Source organism: Xenopus tropicalis, chromosome 2 (assembly GCF_000004195.4).
Source record: "Xenopus tropicalis strain Nigerian chromosome 2, UCB_Xtro_10.0, whole genome shotgun sequence".
NCBI classification, from domain to species: Eukaryota; Metazoa; Chordata; class Amphibia; order Anura; family Pipidae; genus Xenopus; species Xenopus tropicalis.
In genome coordinates, this window is record NC_030678.2 from 86,166,850 (window position 1) to 86,187,624 (window position 20,775).

The following is a 20,775-nucleotide window of genomic DNA, read 5'->3' on the forward strand; positions in this document are numbered from 1 at the left end:
AGAACATTCCCAGCTAAAGCTTCTGTGAATAGTTATAATTCAGCAGAATAGTAATAGTATCAACATTTGACACTTGTCATTGCTGTTTTGCAGGTCACATGATATTGATACTATACCTATGCATAAACTATTCACAGAAGAGTTAGGAATACTCCATGTTAATATTGTGCATTAGATGGTGTGCACTTCCACAATGACATTAGCATGGGTTGAAGCCAAAAAGGTCAGTAGAGTCGAGAAAGCAGCAAGATTGTGATTGGCTGCACTTTTCAAACTGAATGCATAGGAGGTGCTTTTAAACACCAACACACTATTGCAGCACAAACACGGAAGCACCCTCGGGCAGTTAATTAGGGGATAGTACAGGAAATATAAGTGTAATAGTCAAGTAGTTTTACACTGAAATGAGAAAACTAATACAATAATATAGCAACAAGAGGTTTAAAAAGCATTATGATTTTTGGTGTCAGTATCCCTTTGAATTTCACTGACCTAAGTCCTATTATTTTTTCCTGAAATTTAATATATCTCTGAAAATTTACCTTACTGAACTAATACTAAGACTTAAACTTTGAATGTGTGTATGTGTCTCTGGCAACAGTGAAACCATCTTTGCTTGTCCTTAAAGCAGTTGTGTTTTCTGGCTGTACACGTAAAAAGATAAGATATAAAGGTGACCATGCACTGGCAGACCTGTATGATATTCTAACTGAACAGACAGATAATGTAGAAGGGGCCACACACATGTAAGGCCACCTTTCAATTCTTCCATTTGCTGGGGACTGCGACTCAAAAGTTTTTTTTTGTTTGTTTTTTATAATTAGAAGGTGCAGACAGTGGCAGAAATAGCTGGAAATCAATTATACTGACAAGCAGACTTTTCCTGTTAGTGAAAAAACTTACAAGATTTCCAAATCCCAAGGATTCCAGATAATAGATCCTATACCGGTGTCAGCTATAATTTTTCTTTTCCAAACTATTCACAGCATATTATATTGTGAATGTAATGCAATAAAAAAAACATACTGTCAAATTCACATTTATTCTATTATAAGATAATGTCACCAAGAAAATATTATACACCTTTTTAAAAAATGTTTTGGCTGTCCTATACTGTATGCAGCCTTACTGGCAGCTGCAGTATCTTTGTGGTGTCTAAAGGAAAAGATGCTGTGCTAAATGCAATTGTAGAAACTGTTCTAGGTCAAAAGACATTTTTTCACTTGGGCTTTCGTCTTGCAAACTCTTTCCTGCCTGTTCCACCAAAGCCACGGACAGTTTGAATTTTTCGCAGCTGGTTTTCAATCGTGTGAATGACATCCACCTCTTCAGGAATATGCACGTAACGGATATTGCGTCCTGTAACGAAAAGGTCATCTAACTCTGTCTCTCTCTCTCGACGGTCTCTGTAAGTGACCTTTGCCAGACGAATGTTCATGAAAGCATCTACATTAGTAATGGTGCCAGTGGCTGAGCTTTCATCCCGGAGCTCAACAGTGGTGACATGACCATGAAGTCCCTGAAGAAGTATGATCAGGCTGTTTTCTGAAATGGTCCTCTCTTTGACAGAGTGGCTGACTTCCATGTTGACACCAACAATGCCACTATAAAGGATAAGTTATCCTGGAAAACATTAAATTCTGTGAAAATCTGTAGTCAATGACAAAGTTACAATTTTACTATTAATGGACACTATCATTACAAACAAAGTTTCTACATTTGCTTCAAAAAATTGTGTGTATAAATAGTCTTGGAAAACTGCTCTATCCACAGTAGAGAGACTGGCATAATCCATATAAATGGCAGACCCTCTTTATGACGTCTAAATTTGCCCTCCCCTTGAAAGCTATGAGGAAAAAGCACTCTGCCTCAAACTGATCACAACATACCAAACAGGTTTTCTATTCTGCTTACACTTCCAAAAGGAAATAGCTCCAGTTGGGGCCCTGCCACTTTCATAGTTAAAGAAACACTTAGAGTAAAATGCAGTCTACAGTTATGCAGTATAACAGTTGGTTATAAACAAATTGTTTTCACTTATATTGATTGGGTCCTCAGAAAATATGGAAAATAATCATAAATACTGTATAAAAAAATATATTAGTTATCACCCATGACCACAACTTGCTCGCTGACTACCACTGTACAGAGACATCACTGCAATAATATGTAGGGAGGTAACCAAATCACTTGCACTTAAAATGGCATTAGAGTGTAAGCACCACGACCACAATATTACAAATAAATATACAAATCCAATAGGACATCAGCTGTATTTATCACAATTAATGAACATTTACTGTTTATTTTCAGACACAAAATGCATTTATACACTGTATGTAAATAAATGTATGGACAACCAATAAGAACAGTCAGAACATAGCACAGACTGGCTAAAAAACATGAATGAAATAACTTTTGTTAACTCCAGTTTTAATGGATTATCCTTCTTGAGGGTTTCTACTATATGACTTAAGTGGGTGACATGGCAGGTCAAAGAATCAGAGTAGCTTTAATTTAACTCCTTGTCTGCTGCTAAGTGCCCGATGCTGTAGATTGGAATATACAGTGGATATAAAAAGTCTACACACCCCTGGTAAAATGTCAGGTTCCTGTGCTGTACAAAAATGAGACAAAGATAAATAATTTCAGAACTTTTTCCACCATTAATGTGACCTATAAACTGTACCACTCAATTGAAAAACAAACTGAAAACTTTTAGATGGAGGGAAGAAAACCAAAAAAACTAAAATAATGTGGTTGCATAAGTGTGCACACCCGCTTCTAACTGGGGATGTAGCTGTCTTCAGAATTAAGCAATCACATTCAAAATCATGTTAAATAGGAGTCAGCATACACCTGCCATCATTTAAAGTGCCTCTGATTAACCACAAATAAAAGTTCAGCTGCTCTAGTTGGTCTTTCCTGACATTTTTTTAGTCGCATCCCACAGCAAATGCCATGGTCCCCAGAGAGCTTCCAAAGCATCAGAGGGATCTCATTGTTAAAAGATATCAGTCAGGAGGAAAAGGGTACAAAAGTATTTTTAAGGCAATAGATATACCATGGAACACAGTGAAGACAGTCATCAAAAAGTGGAGAAAATATGGCACAACAGTGACATTACCAAGAACTGGACGTCCCTCCGCTATTGATGAAAAGACGAGAAGAAATCTGGTCAGGGAGGCTACCAAGAGGCCTACAGCAACATTAAAGGAGTTGCAGGAATATCTGGCAAGTACTGGCTGTGTGGTACATGTGACAACAATCTCCCATATTCTTCATATGTCTGGGCTATGGGCTAGAGTGGCAAGACGAAAGCCTTTTTTTTATGTAGAAAAACATCCAAGCCTGGCTACATTTTGCAAAAACACATCTGAAGTCTCCCAAAAGCATGTGGGAAAAAGTGTTATGGTCTGATGAAACCAAGGTTGAACTTTTTGGCCATAATTCCAAAAAATATGTTTGGCACAAAAACAATACTGCACATCACCAAAAGAACACCATACAGTGAAGCATGGTGGTGGCAGCATCATGCTTTGGGGCTGTTTTTCTTCAGTTCCACATACCAGTCATTATTGGCACAAAACCTTCAGGCTTCTGCTAGAAAGCTGAACATGAGGAGGAACTTCATCTTTCAGCATGACAACGACCCAAAGCATACTTCCAAATCAACAAAGGAATGGCTTCACCGGAAGAAGATTCAAGTTTTGGAATGGCCCAGCCAGAGCCCAGACCTGAATCCAATTGAAAATCTGTGGGGTGATCTGAAGAGGGCTGTGCACAAGAGATGCCCTCGCAATCTGACACATTTGGAGAATTTCTGCAAAGAAGAGTGGCCAAATCTTGCAAAGTCAAAATGTGCCATGCTGATAGACTCATACCCAAAAAGACGAAGTGCTGTAATAAAGGGGCTTCAAAAAAGTATTAGTTTAAGGGTGTGCACACTTATGCAACCACATTATTTTAGTTTTTTTGGTTTTCTTCCCTCCACCTAAAAGATTTCAGTTTGTTTTTCAATTGAGTGGTACAGTTTATAGGTCACATTAAAGGTGGAAAAAGTTCTGAAATGATTTATCTTTGTCTCATTTTTGTACAGCACAGGAACCTGACATTTTACCAGGGGTGTGTAGACTTTTTATATCCACTGTACATTCTTGGTTTACTCTTTGCTTCACCACATGTTTACTGGCAACATGCAGCACAGAAATGTAAAAAAAAAAAACTCTAGCAGGTAAGTTAATTTTGAAAAAGTGGATAGCCACTTTTCTGCCGACTATGTCATTGTTATAAAAGGGCCTTTCTACTTCATGTACAGGTATCGGACCCCTTATCCGGAAACCCATTACATTCACATTTTTAAAAATGGTTTCCTTTTTCTCTGTAATAATAAAACAGTACCTTGTACTTTATCCCAACTAAGATATAATTAATCCTTATTGGAGCCAAAACAATCCTGCTGGGTTTTATTACTGTTTAAATAATTTTATTAGCAGACTTAAGGTAGGAGATCAGAATTACGGAAAGACCCCTTATCCGGAAAACCCCAGGTCCCAAGCATTCTAGATAACGGGTCCCCTACCTGTAATATAGGAACAGCCTCACCTGCAGGGCTGGAAATAGGGGTAGGCAAAAGGAGCATGTTGGAGTGGGGTACTAGGCACATACCGTATTTTTCGCCATATAAGACCCTCCGGAATATAAGATGCACCCAATTTTAAAGGAGGAAAATCTAGAAAAAAAAGATTCTGAACCAAATACCAAACCACCCTATCCCCAAAGGAGAGACTAGCAGCTGACTACTGCCGTCTCACTTGATCGAGTAGCGCAATCTCTAATGTTCCCCAAGGCTGCGATTATCTTTTAAGTAAATACCAGCTCTCAGAGCTGTGAGAGGACATCTGCCCGATTCAGCCCCCCTCCTCCTTCCTCACGGCCACAGTTAACCCTTGAATGAATAACAGCTCTCAGAGTTGTGACGAAGCGTCTGCCCAAATCAACCCCCCTTCTCCCTCCAGTGTCACAGCGTTTGTGCTCTCCATTCCTACCTGCAGCTATCACTCACCCGATTCTAACTGCCTCACTAGCTGGCTGAACATACAGACGTACCTCCTCAATGGCATGTCCTGCAGAAAGTGCTCGCACTCCCCCGGAACAACTTTCTACTCTAATAAATAAAATCCCAAGTGTGAGCAAAGAGAATAACTGTTTTCTGTACATTTGCCCTATGGGCTACTCTCTCTAACTACCCCATAGGGCTACTCTCTCTAACTACCCCATAGGGCTACTCTCTCTAACTACCCCATAGGGCTACTCTCTCTATCTACCCCATAGGGCTACTCTCTCTAACTACCCCATAGGGCTACTCTCTCTAACTACCCCATAGGGCTACTCTCTCTAACTACCCCATAGGGCTACTGCACATAATGCTACAACTTACTTTTAGTTGCCACCCAGGCAATATATTTTTCATGTTTGTGACAGTCAGAGAAACCAAGTGAGAAATGAATCCTCATTCCTTGCAGTACCTGCACTCTCTTAGCAAGTCTATAGCAGAAATGCAGCATTTTCAGGCGGTTACATATCATAAAATTAACAGAATATATTGGCGCTTTTTGCAATGTGAACACACCCACTTTCCGTCTTAATTAAGTGCAACTAATTATAGGCAGACTAAATGGTATAACCAGTGGGAGCACATAGACCAGGCAGTAAAATACCCTTAGAGCTAAACAAGAGTAATACGGCGAATACAAGTCCACAAAAAGTCCAATTCAGTGTTAACACCGTTCTCCTCAAAATATAAAAAGAAGCCAATTTTGGCGTAGTTATAATTACTCACAAGCGATCCAAAAACTTTCAAGTATACCATCAAGCAGTTCTTCTCATCCCCCTGTCTCTGCTACACTCCGACACGCAAGTCTGGCTTCCTTGTTAGCAGGTCACATGATCCCTTTACTGGTGCCTTACTGGGTCAAATCTTTCCAAAATGCACAATCCCGGTACAAACGTGTATGAAGGGTTTACACAGGGTAAATGAAGCAAAGCACACACAACCCAAAAGATATATCAAATGATACATTCAGTGTTTATTACAAACAAACAAGTAAAACATATCTTATACCTTGGTAAGCAGCGTAACGTGCATTAATTGTATTTCATACACTTCCATAGAGCTTCAAAACCTGCTCTCTACTAGCCCTTGCTTACTCTCTTTACTCTCTACTGCCGTCTAGAGGCTTAAAAATAGAATACATTAATATTAAATCCTCTTGGTTTAAAAGATTACCATAAATGTGAGTAAATCAGGGTTCTTGTCACATGCTGTAGTAAAATCCCTTTGTAATGTTCCTAATATGTTCCACCATGCGAGTTTTTGGTTCCCTGCTGGTTTTTCTTATATGCTGGTTATCAAAGGGGTAACCCAACAGATTAACCATATTATTTATAAAAGAAGTGATGGAAAAAAGGGGAATAGGTTGACACACAGAGTATGGATACCAACAGCATGGTGGCTGCAGTGAAAGGAAAAGGGAAAATGGGAAAATTGCATTTACCAGAAATCATAATGAACAAGCAGGATCATTAGTGTGTTAGCATAGAATTTTGCCCCCCAATACTATAGCCCTGTTCCATAGACAACAGTGTGCATTAAATAGCAGCTCTTACAGGCATGCAAAAGATAAATAAAAATGTAGGTCACAATGTTTTGAATGGAGACCATACAGGCCTTTGCTACTGAAGGTTAATTGGTTAAGAAGCAGGACTTATTCCTTTACCTGTTTTCAGGAACTTCCTTTCTATTCTTCCCAGTTTGTGGCCAGCCCCCCTCTTAAGTAAAGTAAGGGGCCGATATTTCATCCATTTATACATGCTGACAGATTGACCACAAGGGAGTCTCCAAAGCCAAGATCTCATGTTTTGGCTGTTCCTTCTTTTAGCCAACTTAAAGCAGCTAGCTCCCTCCTTACCACCCTCTGCAGATGCCCAACTGAAACGGCGAGCACAAATTGTTCACATTAACGCCAAACTTAATCTTGTAAGCCTGAAAACAGAATGACAACAAGGCAGTTATGTAATAAAAGGTACAACATTTATTACAGGTCTAGTTAGCTATAGCAACCAATCAGCAGGTAGCATTGACAGGTCACATGTTTAAAAATAATTATCTTATTGATTGCTATGGGTTACTGCACCTGGGCCATCTTTGCACCTTTATTACACAAGGGGGCTAGGTTTCTTATTGGGAAGGGAGTCTCCCTAAACCACCTATAGAATATTTTAATATCTTATACTGGCTTTTGGTTCTTCATCTAACCCCTGCTTCACCACACCTAGGATATAAATATGGCTATATAATAAATATATATTAATATATATAATAAATATGGCCTGCTGCATATTCTTGGAATGTACAAAGGGATCTATTATAGGGGCAGCAATTGTAGTCAGCATTTTGGAAGTTACCAACTTGTCTCAGTCACTTATTGTATAGTAATGCCTGCAGAAACAGAAAGATGCTGTTCAGGAATTTAACAGATGAAGGGAGTAGCAATTCAGTCTCCAAAATGTTTTCCACTAGGTAGAAGTGTAGAAGTGATGTCACATATGGGGCCACGTTTCTTGAAGTGATGTCATGCACATGTGCAAAAACTTTACCAAAGTCGAAAATGTTAGGTAATGTCGCTAAATTATTACTGTGCATGCACACTGGAATTTTCAGCAAGACTTTGGGGAGTTTGCTAAATATTGGGAGAATGCTACTGGGGGACAGGAGAGTAACTCCCGATAAAATGGGGGGGGGGGGGTGTTTAACAGCCCTGAAACTGAAACTAGAAACACAAAACACTAACTGACTGAACATGGAGTAACCGAAGACAATTCTGTCCTGGAAAACACTGCCACAAGACAGTGTATGGCTAAATCAAATAGGAAAATGTGTGACTGTAACTTTAGTTTTTAAATAAAAATTCTACATACACCCCTTTTTTAGCACAATGAATAGGGCTTGTGCTAAATGTACTTTTTGCCTATTGTTTTATGTTAGCAAATACAGTGGCTTGCAAAAGTATTTGGCCCCCTTGAACTTTTCCACATTTTGTCACATTACAGCCACAAACATGAATCAATTTTATTGGAATTCCACGTGAAAGACCAGTACAAAGTGGTGTACACGTGAGAAGTGGAACGAAAATCATACATGATTCCAAACATTTTTTACAAATAAATATCTGCAAAGTGGGGTGTGTGTAATTATTCAGCCCCCAGAGTCAATACTTTGTAGAATCACCTTTAGCTGCAATTCCAGCTGCCAGGCTTTTAGGGTATGTCTCTACCAGCTTTGCACATCTAGAGACTGAAATCCTTGCCCATTCTTCTTTGCAAAACAGCTCCAGCTCAGTCAGATTAGATGGACAGCGTTTGTGAACAGCAGTTTTCAGATCTTGCCACAGATTCTCCATTGGATTTAGATCTGGACTTTGACTGGGCCATTCTAACACATGGATATGTTTTGTTTTAAACCATTCCATTGTTAACCTGGCTTTATGTTTAGGGTCGTTGTCCTGCTGGAAGGTGAACCTCCGCCCCAGTCTCAAGTCTTTTGCAGACTCCAAGAGGTTTTCTTCCAAGATTGCCCTGTATTTGGCTCCATCCATCTTCCCATCAACTCTGACCAGCTTCCCTGTCCCTGCTGAAGAGAAGCACCCCCAGAGCATGATGCTGCCACCACCATATTTGACAGTGGGGATGGTGTGTTCAGAGTGATGTGCAGTGTTAGTTTTCCGCCACACATAGCGTTTTGCATTTTGGCCAAAAAGTTCAATTTTGGTCTCATCTGACCAGAGCACCTTCTTCCACATGTTTGCTGTGTCCCCCACATGGCTTGTGGCAAACTGCAAACGGGACTTCTTATGGTTTTCTGTTAACAATGGCTTTCTTCTTGCCACTCTTCCATAAAGGCCAACTTTGTGCAGTGCACGACTAATAGTTGTCCTATGGACAGATTCCCCCACCTGAGCTGTAGATCTCTGCACCTGAGCTGTAGATCTCTGCAGCTCCCCCAGAGTCACCATGGGCCTCTTGGCTGCATTTCTGATCAGCGCTCTCCTTGTTCGGCCTGTGAGTTTAGGTGGACGGCCTTGTCTTGGTAGGTTTACAGTTGTGCCATGCTCCTTCCATTTCTGAATGATCGCTTGAACAGGGCTCCATGGGATGTTCAAGGCTTTGGAAATCTTTTTGTAGCCTAAGCCTGCTTTATACTTCTTAATAACTTTATCCCTGACCTGTCTGGTGTGTTCTTTGGACTTCATGGGGTTGTTGCTCCCAATATTCTCTTAGACAGCCTCTGAGGCCGTCACAGAGCAGCTGTATTTGTACTGACATTAGATTACACACAGGTGCACTCTATTTAGTCATTAGCACTCATCAGGCAATGTCTATGGGCAACTGACTGCACTCAGACCAAAGGGGGCTGAATAATTACACACACCCCTCTTTGCAGTTATTTATTTGTAAAAAATGTTTGGAATCATGTATGATTTTCGTTCCACTTCTCACGTGTACACCACTTTGTATTGGTCTTTCACGTGGAATTCCAATAAAATTGATTCATGTTTGTGGCTGTAATGTGACAAAATGTGGAAAAGTTCAAGGGGGCCGAATACTTTTGCAAGCCACTGTATGTATGGTTTCATTAATATCTCACTGAACATTCCTATAAGTCTCAGATATACAGCGCCTAAAACACACAAGATAGAAAATGGATTCTAATTTGAAACATGTATCACTGAAACAAGGGTCAACATAACCTTTAGGCAGTTTTGGTCCGAAAGTTATTACAGCACACAACAAACAAAATAATTGCATGCTGTCACCAACTCTACTGATGCACAAAATACTTCCAGGCATCTTACAACAGGGTAATCATGGTAATCAAAGTCAGAATTTTATTATAAGTACTTTGTTGATATAATAAATCTTATGTGTAAATAAGTAGTTTATTAAACAGAATTGCTAAAACAATGATTAACATGGTAAAACTTTTGATACGAAACATAACAAAAATGGTCAAACAAGTTGTTTGTTTAGGAACCCACATTTTCATAGAACACATTTTCTGCCTTACAGTGTGTTTCAGTTAATAGCTGAGGTTGCTGCTATTTTGAATGTCTCATTTGCTTACTATAATCTGCCCAAAATCTATATATTTTCATTACGCAGTAACCAAAATGTACCCAGTATTCTTATGCTTAAGACTAAATTAAAATCAATTTTACATTACATGACTGTTTCTGCTTTTACTGTAAATAGCTGTAGAGTTAACATTTATCCTAAACACATCTTCATCAGGTTATTATTTAATAAGTGTAAATTAAGCTAATGAATTAATTACCTTAGGATGGATCATATAATAAAGGATCATGCCTAGGATGAGCAGATCACTTTAAAATTCAGGTACATGTCTAATAAATACATGTTGCAGGGCAGCACTGATGCCTTTAAAATAACCTGCAATCAGTTCACCCCCGCTTTCTGTATTTTTCAGTTGTGTCCCTGAATTTTCAAGTGATCTGGTCATAAGGTCTTAATATACTAATGTTCAGAATTGGTGCTATAGAGACTACTAAACGTTGTAGAGGAGCTTCAAGCACGATCGAACACAGGAGTCTGCTAAAAGGCAAACTTTATTCTTCCATTAAAATCAAAGAAGCTTGAAGCTCCTCTACAATGTTTTGATTCTTCTTCCCCTTGGCTACACGTTCGGGGCCTTGAGCACCCGTACCACCTTTGGACCTGGGTGAGCTTTGCTTTGAATTTGACCTTGTTGAATTTGATAACTCAATGGGGGGAATTCACAAAAGTGGTGATATTCCGACAAAATAAAAGTGGAGATAGATTTGTCGGATTTTCCACCTAATTCACAAACATCTATCTCCACTTTTGTGAATTTGTCTTTTAAACAGACAGTTTTCAGATTTTGTCATTTTCCCGGCATTTTTTTTATGAATTTGCCTTTAGCTGTTAATAAATCTGTCGGTGCCATCAAACCCAGTCCCACAGCTACAGGAGCCTTGGGATACAAATTTTACCAGCAGGATTTGGCATTTCATATGCCATTTGCCATTTCACTTTGGGGCATTTCCTGAGGGGCAATTTTAGTTTGCCTAGGGAAACTATACATCATTTTTTCAGGACAATCTCGGCTTTCTAATGTTTTCTATATTTCTGTGTAATTCCACTTCTGTGACAAGATTTAATTGCCTAAAAACCTTCTTATCTAGCCCCTACTCATTACTGGGCAGCAGCAATCCGGCCCACACACCAACATGCCCGGTGAATAGAGGTCCAACAGGACTAGAGCCCACTAGGTTTTTTTTTTTTTTTTTTTTTTTTTTAATTTGACAATTTTTATTGTTTTATCATCACAAACAACCAACAACATGATATATAAGTAGCCTCTGACAAGGTTATCATTATAGTAAGTATCTTAAGGCTAAACATCTATGTATGAACCATAACTTATGCTCTTTGCAGAGCACGCTTGGGAGAAAGGAGGAGAGGGGGAGAGAAAAAGAGCAAAGCAAGAGTGTAGAAGAAGAAAAAAAAAAAAAAGGAACACATATATATATATATTAACCCATATAATTTCAGTACAAACTTTCAAAGACCTTTTACTTAATCTTATATTCCCTCATAATTTATCTTTATAGTTTTTCCATAAGGACCATTTTTTACTGTACATGTTCATAGCATTCTTGTTTCTAGCATCAAAGAATTTGAACTTTTCAGTTAAGTCTAGGAAGTTGACCATATCCGAGATATCAGGAATGGTGTCTGATTTCCATCTCTGTGCAATTAAAAGTCTTGCCACTTCTAAAAAATGCAGCCCACTAGGTTTTTATCCAGTGCCCTGTTGGGCCAGTCCAACCCTGTACTCCAATATCCCAGTTTTGGGGCCAGTGTGTATGTGCCACCAAGATGGCTACTGGGAACAGGTGGGGCCAATGCTGTCAGGCAGCTCTGTAGTTCTGGACATGCTATGGGGGCACAGATAAGTTGGGGCAAATGTCAGTGAAGTGGTTAAAGAGGGGGCACTGCTGCTAAAACTAAAAATTTGCCTGGGAGGCTTTACTTTTCCTTTTAATAAAAATGTTTACAATATATTCACACAAAATGTTATCATTGCCTCATTGATTAAGCTAAAACTATAAAACTAGCATAATCAAGCAAATGTGAGGTAAAAACTTTTTATATATAAGATATGAAAAACTTTTTTTAATCAGTGTTCTAAAATGTTAATGAGGCTTTTTGCACCTATTGTTCTAGGGTTAGACAGAAACTTGTCCCCTAACAATAGACTGCTAATCCCCATTAATATGTTAATGATCCCCCCATGGGGCCCCTACCTTAGGTGTGAAATGGAGACTGAGGTAAACAAAACAGAAGAGCTTAGAATTGGTCTGACAGAGTTACACTGAGCTTTACTCCATTTTGAAAATGTCGGGGAAAAATGTCAGGAAAAATTATCATTAAAACGTCGTATAAATGTCGTTTAAACGACAAATTCACAAAAGTGTCTGTAAATTGTCTTTCTTTCACCAAAAACGGAAAAGTGGCGGTTGAGTCGGAATTTAGGCGGATATCTGTTTGTGAATAGGGAGAAAGTGTTTTCCACCAGTTTTTCCGCCACTTTTACTCCAAAAAAGGGCTACCTCCACTTTTGTGAATTCCCCCCACTTAGTGGGGTTGGTATACTTGTGACCGGCTCGGGGTTTCTACACCCGGGCCCTTATAAGAGTTTGGTACGTTATTACCCCACTATAAATATGAATGCATTTACATGCACTTTCTGAAAAGTCTATAGCCCTTACCCCTTAGTGGGTTTTGAATCTTTTGTTTATAGAGACTACTATACATAAAATGATTAGTACTGAGAAACTTTAAGCACATGTGTAAAACACAGGGTCCACGGGCCTTCTGGCTGTTTTATGTGGCCCCTGGTGACTGTGCCTGACCATGCAGCACCAATTGCCTGACTGCACAGTGACTGTGCCTGACCGTACAGTATCTTAATAAAAAATTTGGCCAGCAACTTAGCCTGGGTTTTAGATTTCGGCCCCCTTATATGATTGAGTTTGACACCACTATTAGAGGAATAGCAAAGGACAAGATATAAGTCTGCAAGCGCAGTTGCAGTTTCTGCAATTAGTGAGTTGCATGCAAATCCACATTTATTAAGGTACTTGCATCAAAATGCTCTCCTTACACTTCCATATAGGTATGCTCAGGGCCACCATCAGAAACTTTGGAGCCTCACACAAGGTATTTATATAGGGCCCCCCTGAAAACAAGCGCGGCCTTTGTGTATGTAATATAAATAGCTAATGTTATTCTATAATAAGCAGTTTATATAAAGAGTTTAATTGATTAATCTGCTAATAAGTCATTCAGTTTATTGGGGGTCAGTGGAGTTTGCCCTAAGTTTAAACCCTACACACCTACCTGACCCTGCTCTGCACTGCCATTGCATAAGTTATATAAGCTGTTTTAGGGGCCCAGTGATATTGCTGCAGGGCCCAATAACTAGCAAGTAGTAGTTCATAAAAATAAATTCAATTTTAATTTGGGGGGGGGTAAATGGAGCTTATACTTAAGTTACGTAAGTTTCTTTTAAAGTAAACAAGTTTTGTATAAGTTACAAATATTGTGTTAGTGTAGGGGCCCAATGATGTTGTTGTGGGGACCAATAACCATGTCCTTGCCGGAAAGTTCATGTAGAAGACACTGCTACACTGCTGTGAAACCGAAAAAGGGGGTCTGCCATTTCTGCTGAAAGGAATTGTGTAGAAGAGCCCTGTCCTCTACAAGTCACACTTCCAATTAACTCTTTGAGATCACTTTTTACCAGCCTTAATAATTTTTAGTAGATAAGTAGATACTTCCAGTAAATAGCAGCTCTGGACGAGGTAAACGTAATGCTTATTAGCAATATGGGTATGTGTAACATTTCCATAACATGTTTGTATTTGGCCTTAGGGCTTTATATAGGTCAAAGGATTCTGAGGTGCATTGTTTAACCAACAGACATAGAGACTGAGCTGCAGCAATCTGACTGCTGCAAGACAATATCTGTAGAACTGCAGTTTACAGATTACTGTCATGTCCCTGTACATTTAAGTTACATACATCATTTTACAAAATACATCATTTTGTAAAAAAAAAAAAAAAAAATAGATTTTGTTTTTCCCAAGCATACTTGAATTGTTTTATATTATACTATAAATCTTATCTTGGTTTTATACTATAAATGTTATCTTGGCCTTTCCTGAATAGGACAGTGGCACAGATTAATACAAAATTTAGTCGAAGACAGCACCAAAAATCCCTGTAAGAGCTGTAATGCTCCAGTTCAGTGCAAAAAAGAAACTGGGTAAAATAGATAGACTGCGCAAAATGAAAATATTTCTCATATAATTAGGCAAAAATGTAATCTATAAAGGCTGGAGTGAGCAGATGTCTAACATTATAGCTAGAACACTACCTCCTGCTCTCTAACCTTTTAGTTAGTCAGTGACTTTAGGGGGACTACATGGGACATAGCTATTCAGTTAGTTTGTGAGCACACAGGTCAGATTCAAATGTAAACTAACTGAACAGTTATGTCCCATATGGCCCCTCTTCAAGTCACTTATTGGGTATTGACTGCTAACAGCTTAGAGAGCTGTAAAGGAGGAAGTAGTGTTTGGCTATTATTAAAAAAAACGGCTAATGCACAGACTGGCTCCTGCTGGCTCCAGGCATGCGCAGAAGGCTCTCCACTCCGACAACCTTGTAGAATTGAAGAGAGAACTGAACAGGAAGTGGGGGCGGGGCTTCACTCTGCACAAGGAAGCAAAGAAAAAGAACACCTTCTGACTGAGGAACCAGGTCAGTGAGAATGCTGGGACAAAGGTAGGTAATTCTGGAGGCTGTTTTTTAAGGTAATTTTAAGGTTAAGGTTTACTTATTCTTTAAATGCATACTAAGGGGCACATTTACTAACCCACGAACGGGTCGAATGCGTCCGATTGCGTTTTTTTCGTAATGATCGGTATTTTGCGATTTTTTCGGAAACTTTTCGCAACTTTTTCGTTACCAATACGATTTGTGCGAAAAAACGCAAGTTTTTCTTAGCCATTCCAAAAGTTGCGCAAAATCTTGCGATTTTTCGTAGCGTTAAAACTTGCGCGAAAAGTAGCGATTTTTTCGTAGTGTTAAAACTTGCGCGAAACATCGCGCCTTTTAAGTTTTAACGCTACGGAAAAGGCGCGACTTTTCGCGCAAGTTTTACCGTTACGAAAAAATCGCAAGATTTTGCGCAACTTTCAGAATGGCTACGAAAAACTCGCGTTTTTTCGCGCAAATCGTATTGGTAACGAAAAAGTCGCGATAATTTCCGAAAAGTCGTAAAGTCGCCGAAAAATTCGCAAAAAATACGAAAAAGTCGGTATTTTGCGATTTTTTCGTAAATTTTCATGACTTTTTCGTAGCCGTTATGACTTGCGCGAATTGTCGCGACTTTTTCGTAGCCATCGTACAGAGTACGAAAGTTTCGGATTCATTCAAGCTTCAGTATCGTGACTTTTCTTGGGCCAGGTTGGAGTTGCAGAGTGCCATTGAGCCCTATGGGAGGCTTCCAAAATCATGCAAAGTCTGAAAGTTTTGCCCGCTGTTTACGAATGCTCAATACGAAAAACTCGCGACAATATACGAGCAAATCGTAACAGCTATGAAAAAGTCGCAACAATTCGCGCAAGTCGTAACGGCTACGAAAAAAATCGCAAAAAATATGAAAAAGTCGCAAAATGTTCGTTTCCAATCCGAATTTTTTCCATTCGTATTCGGATTCGTGGATTAGTAAATCAGCCCCTTAGAATGTAAAAACCCTAAAACTATAATGAGTATACTGTGGTTAACGACAAAGTCTAATATTGTGTGTTCCATATGCTTCCTTAGATTAGAGTTTTGGCACTGATGGGTGTGTTTTTAAAATCACTTCCCAAAGTACTGTACGCTAGTTAAAACCATTTCCCTAAGCACTATATGTTAGCTAGTGATTGTGTAAGTGAGGAGGAATTTTGTAAATCTGTGTCCCATCTGCAAAACCACACTGTTCTATACCACTGATTTCCTATGTGCAGCCTCCAGCAACATAACAAAAGCAGAGGGCTCAGGGCGAATGCTGTTTCAGAACTACACCTCCCATTATTCTCAGAAAGCAGTTCGGCCTATGAAGCTTGTTTATGGAATGTAGTAATGTTCTTACAACGTGTAGCTTCCTTCTCAGAGTATCCTGTCAATTTCAAGTAGGGTTAGGTTACACTAAAACATAAGCTTTCCAGTACATGGGGAAATGTGGCACTGAAACCCATATAATCATCATTGCAATTAGTGATAAGGGAGGAAAATGTATTTTATATATAAGCAACAAAACTATTTTCTGTCATAACCCAACCTTAATATTTGGACAGACAAAACCAGGTTGACAATTGATAGCTCTTTTTCCCTTGTTTCCCATAATGTTCTTTTTTATTTAAAGGGGTAGTTTACATTTAAATTTTCTTTTAGAATAATGTAGAAATAGATATTTTGAGAAAATATGCAATTGTTCTTTATTTTGTATGTTTTTTCAGTTATTTAGCTTTTTATTCAGCAGCTCTCCAGTTTGGTGTTTTATCAACTATCTGGTTGCTAGGGTGTTCTTTACTCTAGTAACCGGGCAGTGTTTTGAACAAGAGATAGTTATAAGAATAGGAGATGATCTGCATTAAAAGATTAGTAAGAAAAAGTAACAATAACAATATATTTATCAAAGAGCGATCATTTTTGGCTGCTGGGGTCAGTGACCCCCATTTGAAAGCTGAGAGAAGGCAAAACATGATGGCAAATAATTTAAAAACTATACAAAAAAAATACTGAAAACCAATTGAAAACTTGCCAGGAATAGGACATTCTGTAACATACATTCTTTCTTCCCAACACTGCTGTTCTCAGGATATTTTGGATTTGTGGATCAGAGCCAGGGGATTCCAGACTGAACAGAAATTGGCTCTCAAGGCTTTGGGCTCTGGATGCTGTTAAGTAAACACTTTTTTAAATTCATCAGAATGTGCTTTATTTCTCCCCTCTGTGTTTATTTAATATGGGATCATCTGCTGAGGGCTCAGAACCAAAGGCCTGACCTAGGACATTGACCAGGAATACAAGATGAGGGAAGCCAATTCCAGAGTTGTCGACCAACCCCATGTCATAAGGGAAATAATGATCTACTCCAGATCTTTTGGAGACCTTATTTTATGTTATCATTTAGTGTGAAGAGGAATTTAGGCCTAAAAAAACCAGGGCTGGATCATTGTCTCCCCTATGACACTGAGCTGGTTGACAGCTCTGCAAGTGTAGGGTACAGTGCCAAGAAATAAATGTATGTAAGGGGCAAAAAGGAACATTGTCCTAAAGACTGTATATACACACACACATTATAAAGTGTATACTTTGTTCACTGGAATATATTCTGATATTCTGTGCCCTCTTTAGGCCACAGAGAGTGTATTGATTCTTTTCTTTTTGGCATAGAAACATACAATTGTTCTTTTGATATTCCATATTGATGCCTAGATAAGACTAAAGACCTTAATCCAGGGATCCTCAGCCTTTAATTCCCCTGAGCCATATTTAAATTGAAAAAGTCTTGGAGAGCAACGCATGCATGAAAAAAGTTCCTGAAGGTGCCAATAAGAGCTATAACTGACAGCCCCTATGTTGACTGGCAGCCTACAAGAAGGCTCTGCTTGGCAATTACACTGGGTTTTTATGCAATTAAAACTTGCCTCCTAACCAGAAATTCATAAATGAGCACCTGCTTTAAGGCCACTGGGAGCAACATCCAAAGGGTTAGAGAGCAACATGTTGCTCATGAGCCACTGGTTGGGGATCACTGCCTTAGTCATTCCAGGACACTGTAAGATTTGTAAGCCTGGTTAGAACTGCCTCGCCTTACCTTGTGGTATGGGAGGTAACATCATTTCATGGCACAATTCACCTCTGCTTTTATTTTAGTTTTATAAATAGAAAGTGTTGACCCCTAGTTACGGAAAGCCAGTAAGCACAAAGTTCATAGTCAATGATACCTTGGGTCCAGCTAAAAAATAGATCTTAATGCCTCTTCACCAATCAACATACAGCATAGCTTGAACTTAGCCTTAATAGTTCCAACAAGTAACAGGCCAAGGCTCTATGGCGCCCTGGGAGTTAAATACATGGGCTTCAACCACCTACCCTTCCCACCACCCAAGATTACAAGATGGACTCCATATTCACAGTGACCCAGGACCCCTTGCAGAACACTGTACTCTCCATGCTTTTTTTTTTTTTTATAATAATGTTTTTATTTCCATTTTCAATAAATGTATGTCCGTACATTTAAATGTATGTCCATTATTCATTTTGTATTGTATGTATAACTGTCATGCATGAAAAACAGCTGTTTTATTAAATATGAACTCCACCAGTGAACAATAACATATATAACTTTTAGCTCAATCCAGTTTAGTTCAAAGACCATATAGTGAGATACAGTAAATCTTAATGCAAATGAGTTGCCAAAAGTCTACTTGTATGGTGACTCCTCTCTCCTACTACAATACATTACACTACAATACATTATACAGCAGCCCCCACCAAACTACTCACACCGCACAGTCGACCAGAGTTACACTAAGGGCTCAAGTACATGGGGAGATTAGTCGCCCGTGACAAATCTCCCTTGTTGAGGGCGACTAAACTCCCCTATATGACATCCCACTGGCGTAAATGTAAATCGCTGGTGGGATGGCATATGCGGCGGCATGATCTGATTTCCGCAAATTGCGCCACCGCGTATGCCATCCCACCGGCGCCAGTGGAATGTCATATAGGGGAGTTTAGTCGCCCGCAACAAGGGAGATTTGTCACGGGCGACTAAACTCCCACGTGTGCCAGAGCCCTAACAAGAACTTTTAAAGCAAATGTTTCTTCTACCCAGGGCCTAACTCATAGGTCCATTACTGTCAGTCAAGATAACAGCACCTGTGCACAGAACTAGAGAGATGGGCCTATTGCTGGGAAAAGACTTTGTATCACCATTTGACCCTACACTAATCTATACATGTGGAGAACAATGAGGGCTTGAGAGCTTTACATCTACTTGTTAGTCCCAGCCTGTCATTCTACATTATATTATTTAAAGGACAAGGAAAGGCTAATTCACTTGGGGTGCCAAAATGTTAGGCACCCCCAAGTGAATATAATCGCTTACCTTGTACCCCGGGCTGGTGCCCCTGTACGGAGAAAACAGCACCAGCCCGGGGTACCTGTAGCGAGTGCTTCCTCCTTCCTGCATCACTTTGCTGGCAAATTTCCAGGACCGGCGCATGTGCATTAGAGTGAAAAGCCGACTTCTCTGTCAAAGTTCGGCTTTTCAACTCTACTGCGCATGCGCGCGCGCAAGCAAAGCAGGAAGGAGGAAGCGCTCGCTGCTACCCCGGGCTGGTGCTGTTCTCTCCGAACAGGGGCACCAGCCCGGGGTAAAAGGTAGGCGATTTAAGTCACTTGGGGGTGCCTAACATTTTGGCACCCCCAAGTGACTTTGCCTTTCCTTCTCCTTTAAAAGAGCAGCCCTGCAATCAGTGAGCAAGCATCACCTTATGTAGATTTTACAGTATGAGCTGAGCTGAAGCAAATGCTCAAATACCCGGCACCTAGGCAGTGTGTCATAGAAATAAGGCAGCTGCCATGCAAGCCTGCTTTCAAAATTGAAAACTCTAGTGCCTCTTTGGTAAATTCCTTTCAGTATAGGCTGCCAGTTATTCCAATGCTGAAGAGCAGCACTTCTAAACACTAAAGAATTTGGAGCTTACAGAGCAAAACTTGACTAAGCAGCTTTTTATGCACAGACCCGAAAGTGAATATGAATAGAATTGCATTTTGCCTCATTATGTACCCCCACATTTAGTAACGTACCAACATAAAACACTCTAAGTATGAACACCAGGGGTCTACTGAACAGTTTGATGCCCAATATGCATAGATTTACAGCAGACAAAATATCCATGTGCAAAGACAAGTAACAAAGAACAATGTGAAATGCAATAAAATTGCTAAAATAAAAAAAATCACTAAAATCAATGGGGGTTTTTTTGCCTAGTAATATCTGCGGTCAGAATAACAGTTTGAGAATTTTGTCTTTGGCAAATAAGTTTTACAGACAAAGTCAAGCGAACAACAACTATGCATAACTGAAAATGCAATAAAATACCTAAAAATGCACCAAAATCATAAAAAATGTAGTAAAAACACCACAATAATACACAAAAGGTATTGCGCAGTACGGTTAGCAAATACGCTATCCGCAATGGCAATAAAACATTTTTTTCATACAAGGATAAAAACGATGCAATAAAAAAAAAAATTACAAAATTATATAGTGTGTGTGTACTGTACACTAGGTAAAAATGTGTTTTGTGTGCATGTGTGTGTGTGTGCAAGTAAGTGTGAGTGCTGTAAGTGCTGCGAATGTGTGAAACCCCCCAAAAAATGTATTACACTAAATGTGTATTAGTGTAATAAGTGTGTGATTGTGTGTGGGTCTGGCATTTACCTGGGGTCAAGAAGCTGGAGATTGCAGGAGGGACACAGGAGAGACATCAGGCATAGCAGCTGCAGTTGGGCCCGATGAGTGGGCGGTGCAGGAAGAGGGGG

General features: G+C 39.5%; 1 protein-coding gene across 1 annotated transcript; it reads right to left on the bottom strand.

The window, feature by feature from the left end:
* Positions 1–1,026: 1,026 nt before the first annotated feature.
* lsm10 (LSM10, U7 small nuclear RNA associated) lies at positions 1,027–5,893 on the bottom strand (the record flags this gene model as incomplete). Its single annotated transcript, NM_001016243.2, is given in 2 exon segments — positions 1,027–1,623; positions 5,843–5,893. A coding segment is annotated over 1 exon segment (366 nt). The 5' UTR covers positions 1,586–1,623; positions 5,843–5,893.
* Positions 5,894–20,775: the final 14,882 nt, after the last annotated feature.